Source organism: Microplitis mediator, chromosome 3, assembly GCF_029852145.1.
Source record: "Microplitis mediator isolate UGA2020A chromosome 3, iyMicMedi2.1, whole genome shotgun sequence".
Taxonomy (NCBI): domain Eukaryota; kingdom Metazoa; phylum Arthropoda; class Insecta; order Hymenoptera; family Braconidae; genus Microplitis; species Microplitis mediator.
The window spans coordinates 18,175,827-18,188,928 of record NC_079971.1 but is presented as its reverse complement, the minus strand read 5'-3'; the positions used below and the strand labels follow the sequence as shown (position 1 = coordinate 18,188,928).

Genomic DNA, 13,102 nt, shown 5'->3' with positions numbered 1-13,102 from the left:
TTTTAACTTTCCGCTAAGAAAATTGATAATTTTATAAAATTCAGGAAGTTATTGGTTTCGGTCCGATTTTAGAAAATCGAACACAGAAAAAAAAATTAACTTGGTTCCAGTAAATTATTTTCTTAAAAATATTATTCTTGTTTCGAAACATCTAAAACTTCTCAATTCAAAAAAATTTCAGTCTTTAATAAATAAATTATTACTCTTCAATGGGGAGTAAAAATTTTTCTTTCAAAAATTTTAGTCTTAAAAGAAGCATTTTTTGCTTTCAAACAAGATGCATATTTATTCCTCCCAAGAATTTTTTTCTCTTGGTTTGAGGCCGATAACATTGACTCAGGATGATACTGACTTAGTTTGAGTATGGCGCATTTTTTGGATCAGGATGTTATTTTATTCGATTCAGAAATATACAAATATATTTTTAAAAATTATTAATCAGTTTATTACTACAATGGTTACTTATACTAATTTTTGATTTGGAAGTTTAATGCATATTTTTATTTAAAAAAAAATTTATTTGTACTAAAAATTTAAATAATATTTTTGTTTAATGGCCACATTTTCAATAATAGAGAATTTGAGGTTACCCAGTAAATAAGCATTGACAATTAAATACATTTACTGTGAAAATCTTTAAAGTTTGAACACAGTAATTATTTACTACTTTAAGTATTATGATACCGAAATTTGTTCATATGCATATACATTAAGCAAAAATAATTATCAACGGCGAGATTAATGATTTGATGTTCAAATTGTGAACATACACTTCAAAACTAACTATATCCCAAGCGGCACAAAAAAAATTTTGAGTTTTTGTTGAATTTAAGTCAACAATTGGTTAACTTAAATTCATGATAACAAATTGTCGTTTTAAATTTAACCTAAAGTCAACAATTTTTTTTTGTGCCGCTTGGGATACATCTGACCGAGAAAAACAAGCAAGTACGCTGTTCCCATCGAGGCGCCACCTGGCGTCAAAATGTTCACTTCACTCAAGTAAATCTGTTACTTGGTTTGAGAGTTAGATTTATTGTGTGAAAAAAAATATACTTTTGAACCAAGCATATACAAATCTTGATTTAAAAATCCTGAAACTTCTTGAGCCAAGAAATAAATTCTTGAAGCAAAAAAAATGGAATTTTTCAAACTAGTACCTTGGTTCAAAAATATTTCACTTCAATCAAGTTAATTTTTTTTTCTGTGAATTTCTAACAGATCTTGACGTTTTGAGGTTCTAGGAAGCTATTATGACTAATTTCAAGAATTTAAATTGAAATTTAAAAAAATTTTTTCGAAAAGTAAAATTTTTTTCTGGTATAAATGGATGATTTACTTACAGAAAGAAAAAAAAATTTAATCATCGATTTGTTGTTAGATTACAGCCGTTGTTTATTCGCACGCGTGCAAAATGACGCGCTTTTTCGTTTTTTGCGCTTCAATAATTTTTATCTCAGCAACTCTATTCATCGTAGAGATATCCGCCAAGACTCATTTTGTTTTTTATTAAATTCTAAACGCGAAGATACTTATTTATCTTGATAGTTTCTTAATAGTTTTCGAGATATTTCATTTTACATCTAATTTTATTATATAAAAACAGTTAAAGCGGCCGCTGAATTTAGGTCAAATTTTTGTTTGGGATATCTTGAGAATTCAAAACAAATTTTGATTGGTTCATACCTACCGAAATTATGATTTTGCACCATTATTCATATTTTTTTTACTAACTTTCAGAATATACTTCTCCACCTGCTAAGAGGCCATGGATGTTCTATTCAACGCCAGTCGTGGAAGAATCGGGGCCATCGTGTAAGTAAAAATGAACAAAATATTATTTTTTTATAATAGCAAAATGATACACGGAAAATAATATGTAGTATCATTTACTACAAGATTGCAGCAAATATTTTTGTAGTTAAAAATATCCCATAAATGATAACACTTACTAAATATGCGTCAAATTTTACTAACCCGATGAGAAAAGATTTTATACAATTATATATAGACTATACATAATTATATATAGACTATATATAATTATATATAGACGATATATAATTGGATAGAAAAAATGGCCCGATCCAATTGTATACAATTTGTATAGAAATTGTATACAATTCTATACAAATTGTATACAATTCTATATATTGCAATTATATAGAATTGTATATAATTATATAGAATTGTATAAAATTGTATATAATTATATAGACTTGTATACATTTTGTATAGAATTGTATACAATTTTTATGCAGTTGTATACAATTGGATCGGGCCATTTTTTGTATATAATTTTATACAATTGTATAAAATCTTTTTTCATCGGGAAGTTAATAAGTTAAATTTACTCCTATTTTGCGGTTAATTCTACTGCACATTGCAGTAACAAATACTCCAGGCGGGCGTTGAGAGTACTACAGAAGGACGGGTTCCCGCTATTTCGCCATTTTGGGGTTAATCGTTTATTACAGCGTCTCATAAATAATCATCTGACAATTTATTGAAAATTAAATAATTGATTATCAATATCTCAGTGAAACGGAAGATTTTTTTATTCTGCATGTTCTTACGGCGCATGTATGATAAAAAAAAATCTCGTGAGAACAAAAAATAAAGATTTTGACAGTTTTTTTGCCTTTAAGGCTCGGCCGTACCTAACGAAATCTTGAATTTAAGAATTCTAATTATTTTTGGAATATTTATGGGACTCGGATGATGAAAATCCTTCGAGGAAGTTCGTCTTCTGCTTTTAATCGGAAGCTAAGAAAATTGCTGTTATCATAATTATTTAATAAATAATTAGAATTCTTAAATTCGAGATTTCGTTAGGTGCGGCCCAGCCTTAAAAGTTGGAAAAAAATTGGCTTTTATGTTTTTGGATAAAATTTCTATTTCATCTTTTTTGATAATTTTGATATATATTTTTTTTGAAAACATGGAGAGAAAAAAATAGTTCTAATTCCTATGCTAGAATGGTAACCATGACAATGTTACATTGTTACGAAGATTTTGGTAAAAATCCCGTGTGAATTTGCGGTAAAAAATCTTCAGAATTGTGGCAAAAATATAAGTGATAGCTCATTCGATGTGGAATCAAATTTTGAGCAAGATGTGTTATTTATTTTTTTTATTTATTATCAAAATTTCAATTTTTTATTAACAAAAAATATAAACATAATAAAGAATTTTAGATTGTTGTTAATAACTCAATAAATATAAGCGATAACTCAACTTGGAGTTATCGCATATCATACTACAGCCTGTGGTAAATGGAACTCCAGTTGTTGTTGCCACTATTACAATTTATTTTCCGTGTAACTATTATATCAAATAAATGATGAATTTTTCTATCTTTTTCAGGTACATTTTCGGTGATGAGTTACAACGTTCTTAGTAGCTCATACGCGGCACCAAAAATGTATCCGTATTGCCCTAAAGAATACCTCGACTGGGAAACCCGTGGGCAGAGCATCATAAATGAAATTAATGACTATGAATGCGATGTGATCTGCCTTCAGGAAGTCGAGCTGGAGGCATTTCTTGGATTCTTTTTGCCGCAGCTGGAAACTAAAGGGTATAACGGCATTTTTGCCCCAAAATCTCGGGCAAGAACAATGTCAGATACCAAACGGCGGCTTGTAGACGGTTGTGCGATTTTTTGGAAGACCAGAAAGTATGTTTTTAATTTATAATTTTAATTTAAACAATTAATAATGTTGTGTTGGCTTATAGTTATATTTATTAATCATTTCTGTATTTTTTTTTTCAGGTTTACACTGGTATCCCAACAGTTGATCGAGTTCAACCAATTGGCTATCAAGAACAACGCAGGTTGTAAAGACATGCTCAATCGGGTGATGACTCGTGATAACATTGGGCTGTTCGCCGTGCTGAAAACCACAGCCGCAGCATGGCAAGCCGGTAAGTTTTTGTGATTTTGAAAATTCGTAGCATTTTCAATTAATTCACTATTATTATAACTTAATAAGACACTAATTTACTCTTTAGGTCTTCCAGAAAACTCATCAGATGTGGAGCAGCTAATATTAGTGGCAAATACACATTTGCACTGGAATCCGGAGTTTTGCGACGTCAAAGTTTTGCAGGCAATGATGCTCGCCAGAGAAATAGAAAGAATGTTGGAAACAGTGAGTTCCGTATCCGAACAGGCAGATAATAAGACATTCGCTTCTTCTGACATCAAACTATTGCTCTGTGGAGATTTCAACTCCAAAACAGATTCTGGTGAGTTCAATTTCAAAAATATTAAGAATTTAATATTAATTACCAGGGTGTCCTGAATTATTAATATTTACTCTTTTGCTTTTTCCAGGTGTGTATGAGTTTTTAACACAAGGTCAGCTCACTATAGATCATCCGGAGTTTCGAAATTTGGATTACAAAAAAGCCGTAAATACAATTTTTGGAAATCCGGAATCTGCCGAAGTAGCCCAACATTCGCTGCATCTTTCATCGGCCTGTCCTGAAGAATATATGCCGTATACAAATTATACGTGAGTAAATCAATAAAATTATCCCTATGTTAATTTTTTTAAATAAATAAAATAATTGTTTGTTTTTCTTCAGGTATGACTTCAGGGCGATGATCGATTTTGTTTTTTATGGAACATCAAATCTGAGACCAATAGGATTCTATGGTCCTATACCTGATCAGTGGTTCCAAGATAACATAATAGTGGGCTGCCCTAATCGGCACATCCCATCGGGTAAGTTGAATAATTTTTTTTGTTTAAAATAATATCATTTTCCTATATTGATCATTTTCTGATAATTTATAATTTTTATTCCAGATCACTTTCCACTGGTGGTACATTTCAAGATGGTAACTTGAAGAGTCAGTCATCGATTACGTGGTTGTAAAAGGTACTACATCTTACTCTTTTTCGTCGGCTGCACACCGGTCCTAATAAACTGAGTGACAAATTTATTCGCCTGGAATAAAGACGCGGACTAAAATTTTTTCCAAAGTACCACTACGGGCGTGTTCAGAAACACACTCTGGCAGATAAATATTCAACTCCTGCACGGAGAGAAGAGAATGGTAATAATTACTATTCTACATGGTAACTAGTCCTATTTTTTTAAGCATAGGAATCGATACTATGTAGTACAGGAATGATTACCATTCTTCTGTTAATATTTACTATGCTACATAATAATCATGCGACTGGTAAATATTACTTTGTAGCATAGTAATCAAAGCCATGCTAGAATAATACTGAGTCCCATGCTGTATAGCGTGAACAGTTTAAATATTAAGCGCTACTATAAAGTATATACGTCCAATATAATCTGTACATATATTAATCTTAATTACTACTTATATCAATGAATATTATTTTAATGAACATTATCAATCATACGAAACTCAAGTATTATTTGAAAAGTATCATTGTCTATTGTATTCTGATTTAAAATGTTATTCTACCACACGTATCGTCACTGCTGCAGACGGAAAAATGTATATTCCAAAGCGCTGGATTTAATATTTTCAATTTAGATTATTGTTAACTTTCTCTGCATTAATAATTCATAATTCATAATTTTACTTACAATAAAATATAAATTAAGTGTATTTTCAATAAATAATTTAATTATTATATTTTTCTAATAAAACTGACCCATGTTAAAATAAGTTAACATTAACATTTATTGTTTTATTTAAAAATTTTTTAAATCAATAAAAAATATTTATTATTAATTAAATAACCTAATTTTTTAATTATAAAACCTTATTTTAATATTAACCTTACTACCTTCAATTGGAAGCAGCTTCATGGAAATTGTAATAATTCCAATGTAGCATAGGAATGATTCCAATCCCGATGAAAAATGATTTTATCCGATTATATATGATTATATATGAGATCATATATAATCATATATGGAATTATATATGATTATCCATGGTTATACATAAAATTATATATGAGTCTCTATATAATTAGATCTGATCAGACATGACTGATATAAACTTACATGTAGTTATACATAAGTCTATGTATGATAAGATCTGATCAGACTTCATTGATATGAAACCTATAAATATTTAATTGTGTATATAGGTTCAATATATACATTGTTAGACCAACGCTCGGCACGCATTTGATGCATTGAGCGCGCCTTGCTCAACTAGCCCCAAATAAGCCAAGAAAGTAAAAGTTAAATTATTAAAAAATGATAACAGTTAATAATAAATAACCATACAGAATCGAAAGAGGAATAATTAAATTATTTTTAAATACTTACGTGATCACAAAATAGTATTTGTATAGGAGTATAGAAGAAAAATTCTGAAGACCTGTTTTTTTATTACGCAAAAAAATCAAAGCTTTCTGTTAATTAGTCTGAGCACCGGATGGCAATTGATAATCATGCAATATGTTCTTCTCCTGTAATCCTTGTTTTTCACAACTTGCCCCTATGATCAACTAGCCCCGCTCTGCCCTACTTGAAATTTATGTGCCATTAAAAAAAATATCCACGTCACTAAAATCACATAAAGTCTATGATTTAAGATTCTAACCTAGTCAACACTTATGACTTCAAATGTAAAGATAATTTTTAATATTTTGATATTATTTACTGCGTAAAAATTAATTTACTGCTAATAAAGAAAATTACGCAACCGTCTATAAGCTGCCGTTTGGCATCTGACATTGTTTTTGCCCGAGATTTCGGGGCAAAAACGCCGTCAAAACCTTTAGCTTTCAGTATCGGCGAAAAGAATTGGAGAAACACGTCAAGCTTGACCTCCTGAAGGCAGATTACATTGCATTCAAAGTCATTGATTTCATCTATGATGCTTTGCCCACGGGTTTCCTAGTCAAGGTATGCTTTAGGGCAATACAGACGCATTTCGGGTGCCACGTATGAGCTACTAAGAATCATGTAACTCATCACCGAAAATAAACGTGAAACAGATTTGTGTTCCATAAAAAACAAAATCGATCATCGCCCTGAAGTCATACCTGAAGAAAAACAAACAATTATTTTATTTATTTAAAAAAATTAACATAGAGATAATTTTATTGATTTACTCACGTATAATTTGTATACGGCATATATTCTTCAGGACAGGCCGATGAAAGATGCAGCGAATGTTGGGCTACTTCGGCAGATTCCGGATTTCCAAAAATTGTATTTACGGCTTTTTTGTAATCCAAATTTCGAAAATCCGGATGATCTATAGTGAGCTGACCTTGTGTTAAAAACTCATACACACCTGGAAAAAGCAAAAGCGTAAATATTAATAATTCAGGACACCCTGGTAATTAATATTAAATTCTTAATATTTTTGAAATTGAACTTACCAGAATCTGTTTTGGAGTTGAAATCTCCACAGAGCAATAGTTTTTTGTCAGAAGAAGCGAATGTCTTATTATCTGCCTGTTCGGATACGGAACTCACTGTTTCCAACATTCTTTCTATTTCTCTGGCGAGCATCATTGCCTGCAAAACTTTGACGTCGCAAAACTCCGGATTCCAGTGCAAATGTGTATTTGCCACTAATATCAGCTGCTCCACATCTGATGAGTTTTCTGGAAGACCTAAAGAGTAAATTAGTGTCTTATTAAGTTATAATAATAGTGAATTCATTGAAAATGCTACGAATTTTCAAAATCACAAAAACTTACCGGCTTGCCATGCTGCGGCTGTGGTTTTCAGCACGGCGAACAGCCCAATGTTATCACGAGTCATCATCCGATTGAGCATGTCTTTACAACCTGCGTTGTTCTTGATAGCCAATTGGTTGAACTCGATTAACTGTTGGGATACCAGTGTAAACCTGAAAAAAAAAATACAGAAATGATTAATAAATATAACTATAAGCCAACACAACATTATTAATTGTTTAAATTAAAATTATAAATTTAAAACATACTTTCTGGTCTTCCAAAAAATCGCTCAACCGTGTACAAGCCGCCGTTTGGCATCTGACATTGTTTTTGCCCGAGATTTCGAGGCAAATACGCCGTCATACCCTTTAGCTTTCAGTGTCGGCGAATAGAATTGGAGAACCACCTCGAGCTCGACCTCCTGAAGGCAGATCACATTGTATTCATAGTAATTGATTTCATCTATGATGCTCTGCCCACGGGTTCCCCAGTCAAGGTATTCTTTAGAGCAATACGGATACATTTCCGGTGCCACAAATGAGCTACTAAGAACCATGTAACTCATCACCGAAAATATACCTGAAACAGATAGGAAAATTCGTTATTTATTTGATATAATAGTAATCATTTTTTCATTATAACGAAATAATATTTTGTTCATTTTTACTTACATGATGGCCCCGACTCTTTAGGCACTTCATAGGACATCCATGGCCTATCAGCAGATGTAGAAGTATATTCTGAAAGTTAGTAAAACAAATCCGAAAAATAGTGCAAGATTATATTTTCGGTAGGTATGAACCGATTTAAAATATTTTTTTTTTCAAATTCTCAAAATATACAAAACAAAAAATTGACCCAAATTCAGTGGTCGCTTTTTTATAATATATTAGATGTAAAATGAAACATCTTGGAAACTATTAAGAAATTATCAAGACAAATAAGTATCTTCGTGTTTAAGATTTAATAACAAACAAAATTAACTCTGGTGGATGTCTCTACGGTCAATAGAGTTGCTAGGATAAAAATTATTGAAGCATAAAAAATGAAAAAGAGCGTCATTTTCCACGCGTGCGAACGGACAAAACGTTGGAACTCAGCAGCAAATCGATGTTTAAAATTTTTTTTCTTTTTGTAAGTCCTTCATCTATACCAGAAAAAAAAATCTCAATTTTCCATAAAAATTTTTTCTAATTTTAAATTTGAATAAAAAATTACTTTTTATGAAATTTAATACGATACTTAGTGTAATTTTCACACCACAATTTTTACAAAGACATTCACTCTACACTGAGTCCAATAATATTGTACAGTGTAGAGAAACTAAAATTTGAAAGACGCATTGAGGTTTTCATAACGTACAAATGAAGAACCTTATTAGCTTGATTCAAGAACAGTTTTTTTAACGATTCGGAACATCAAAATTTTCTAGCACCAAGTAAATAATTATCTTACAATTTTTATCTTGAATCAACATTTTTTTTCTCAAGTCACCATATTTTTATGCTTAAATCAAAAATTTTTGTATGACAGTGTAGTTTAAGTATTCCAATTTATCTTAAATAATCGATATAAATTTTTATTTATATTTTCAAAATATTTTTAACAACTGAAGTTTTTTAAATAACTTAAGAAAAAAAATTTTTTGGAAAAAATAATTCTTGGAAAAATAAATTTCGGAGACTGAAAAATTTCAGTTGCTTTAATTAATTTTTTTTTAGTGTAAGCAACTACTGAATAGTTAGCCATACTAAAGCATTAGTACCAATAACTAATTTTTAATAGTTGAAGTCTTTTTAGTTGAAATGACTATTGACTTTTCTCTCAGTGCAATAGTTGAAAAATAAACTCAAATTGAAATGTGTGACGATCAATAGTATTACATGTATTTGCTTTTAGTTCTACGGATTGCCAGTTCTTCTTGCTTCTGACTATGGCCTTCGAGCTAAATAATTACTTCTAACAGTATTGAATTATACAGAAACTAATACTGCGTTTTATAACTCGTAAATTATCATGAATATTTTTTTTTTTAAAGCTTACAAATCTATTGAAGTCAATTCATCGTCAAAATAATTATCGTCGACACAATAATGACTATCTTCTTCTTCATACCCTAAGAGTAATTCGAGGCTAAATTTACTTCTGTTCACTTCGCAGTAACGAACTTCACAACCATCAATTGAACATCAAATTACTGATGTAATCTCTGTCGAATAAATTTGATGCAATAATTAGCCTTGAGATAACAATGAATAGAAACCACTTGAAAATGATATTTTAAGATATAATTCTTATAAAATAACTTTCTGTTCAAATAGTACACGAAGAGAAAAATATCGCCAGATTAAGTATACGTATCGCTATTCTGGCTATACGCTGTATAGTCATCTTACTTAACGATACGCCGTATAGCCAATTCAGCTATACAGAGTATCCTCACAGTGGATCGTCAAAATGACGATCCGTATCCTTATTTTAGGCATTTTATGAATCGCTGACATGACTATTGCGCAAACTCTGTATTTAGGCATCCGGCAACCGAGAACGATGATACGTATAGCCAATTTAGCTATACGGATCCTCACGCTGGCGATACAGATACTTATATCAACGAAACTACATATCGTTACAAAGGCTATTCGTCGTGTTTTTAAATTAAATAAACGAATACTTAACCTAACCCAAATAAGTATCTTTATTTTAACGATACTATAGATTATTAAATTAATATGTGAGTATTCCTAAATTAGGTATACGAATCGTTATTCTGACGATACGTCATTTGAGGATACATTGGATAGTCATTCTGGCGATATTTTTCTCTCCGTGTAGCGTATGCCTTAGCATAAAAAAATTTGAAAAGAATTTATGTCCGGTTTTTTTTTTTTTTGTTCAAAGCTTTTAAAAATATTGAGCGACCGCTTAATCTTGCAATTTTGATCCCAAAATTTCGGTGATTATATGTTTTTACCATATACTTACTTTTCGAAAGCTGACAAAGAAAAAAAAAATATTTTCGATCAATTCTTATAATTATAATTACAAAAAATAATGTAATCAATAGTGTAACATGTTTGAGCTTTTAGTTTAACGCATCTCCATTTCTTCATTCACGTGACTGAGACCTAGACCCTCCATTATAACTTTCAAAGTAATCGATCAGCAAAAAAAGCCAACCTCACATATTAACAATAACTGAAAAAAATTAATAACAATAATATTTATGACAGAGGATTAAAGAAATAATAAAAAAATGTACTTTCACATTATTTTTGGTTTTTATTAATTAATCACAATTTTTCTAATTTTTAATTGATTTTACAAAAATTATGTAAACGCTTACTTTGATAAATATTATTATCGAAAAAATAGCCGATAGTCAAATGGTTGATTTCACACTCACAAATTGTCTAAGCTGAAAGTTGATAAAATATTTAATTGAAGTAAATTATAGTTAAATCTTGTGTCCGAAAGACGACCCAAGTGATCAAATTTGTGAAGCCGAGCACACGCAACTGCACTTAATAATAACACACATTTTTTCAAGTCGGCGGATATTTTTTTTTCATTGTTTGGGCAGCGATGACGTCCGATAATATACTCAACACCAAAAACAATAACCGCCAAAAACTGGAAAAAGGCCATAAATACATATAAATACGTTAAATCTACAGCATCAATTGTTTGATAATCAACGATTTTATCAAGTCTTTCCTTAGCTTTCAACTTCTTCAGTGATTTCTTCATCACGAGTCTTTTGTGTGATCTATCAAAGATTCCAAACTCTGGTAGGTTTAACGATATATCGTTAAGATTGGCCAGTTTTTTAACTATAATTATGCAGTATATTTACTGTACTTAAGCTGTAGTGTTACCAGATTACTACAGTAATATTACTATAAAAACGCCGAAGTTTTACCGAAAAAATACTATATAAAAACAGTAATAATACGATAATTTTACGATAATAAAATCGTATTTCTTTGGTAATAATACCACCCGACTAGAAATTTTTAGGTGCGACCACTTGGGCCCCCGTTAGGATTCCCAATTGGGGCCGTACATAGGGATGTCACGCAAAGACCTATTGGGCCCCAATGGGGAAATCCCACTTGTGCCCCAATGGGGAAATCCTACTTGTGCCCCAATGGGGAAATCCCACTTGTACCCCAATGGGGAAATCCCACTTGTGCCCCAATAGGGAAATCCCACTTGTGCCCCAATAGGGAAATCTCCAAGAGATCCCACTAGGGCATCCCTGTTAGAAAAAATATTAAAATGAAAAAAAAGAAAGATAATTGTAATTAAATCCGAATTGTAATTTAATGTACTAGGAGCATTATTTAGAAGAAGTGTACATGATTTAAATTAATGAAAAAATCCCGGCGACTGTTGGGCTCGAACCTGCATCCTTCCGATTTGAAGTCTTTGATGTTATCCACTGCGCTGACCCACGTATGTAATCGCGTGAGTGTAAATAGTATATTTATTATGATACCAAAGAATAACAGACGATAAAACCAAAAAATGGTATTCGGAGTGCATAGAAGAGTTTTCAGCTGCCGTTAAAAAAAAAATTTTATTTTAAACGGCTAAAATGGAATACCCCCTAAAAAAAGTGAAAAATTTTTTTTTATTTTAACGTCGGGATTTCCCAATCAGGCCCCACACAGGGCCCAATGGGGAAAAATGACAATATTTTTTTTAATTTGACCTTGGGATTTCCCACTTGGGTCCCACACAGAACCCAATTGGGAAAAATTACAATATTTTTTTAAAGTTTACGTTGGGATTTCCCACTTAGGCCCCACACAGAACCCAATAGGGAAATAGTGCATTAATTTTTTTTATTTCCACGTTGGGATTTCCCACTTGGGCCCCACACAGAACCCAATTGGGAAAAATTACAATATTTTTTTAAAGTTTACGTTGGGATTTCCCAATTAGGCCCCACACAGAACCCAATTGGGAAAAATTACGATAATTTGTTTATTTTCACGTTGGGTTGTCCCACTTAGGTCCCGCTCAGGCCCCAATTGGGAAATATCGACCATAATCTATTTTATTTTTGTTTGGGATTTCCCGATTGGGTTCTGATTGGGCCCTCATGGGGATTTCCCTCTTGGGAATTTCCCATTGGGACCCAATTGGGGCCAGATACATGCAGTGGGCATTCCCATAGTAATTTCTAGTCGGGGCATAGTTATCCTGCAATTTTTGCCAAATATATCAGCATAAATATAATAGGAAATTGCAAAAAATTTAGTTTAATTTTTTGTTCGCTTCTGCATTTAAAATCATCGAAAATGTGCAAAGTGTAAATTTTTTAAATTTATTCTATTATTTCACACGTTTCAAATTCAAACAAAAATATGTAGGTGAAAATAATTATCCGGAAAAATTGATGTCTTTAATTTTCTTAAGTTTATTTGTATGCAGATTAATATAATTAA

General features: G+C 31.3%; 1 protein-coding gene across 1 annotated transcript; it reads left to right on the top strand.

The window, feature by feature from the left end:
• Positions 1 to 3,810: 3,810 nt before the first annotated feature.
• LOC130665382 (CCR4-NOT transcription complex subunit 6-like-B) lies at positions 3,811 to 5,710 on the top strand. Its single transcript, XM_057465726.1, has 5 exons — positions 3,811 to 3,927; positions 4,015 to 4,251; positions 4,340 to 4,520; positions 4,594 to 4,733; positions 4,818 to 5,710. Exons 1-5 carry the CDS (start codon positions 3,849 to 3,851, stop codon positions 4,856 to 4,858), a joined length of 678 nt encoding a protein of 225 aa, XP_057321709.1. The 5' UTR covers positions 3,811 to 3,848; the 3' UTR covers positions 4,859 to 5,710.
• Positions 5,711 to 13,102: the final 7,392 nt, after the last annotated feature.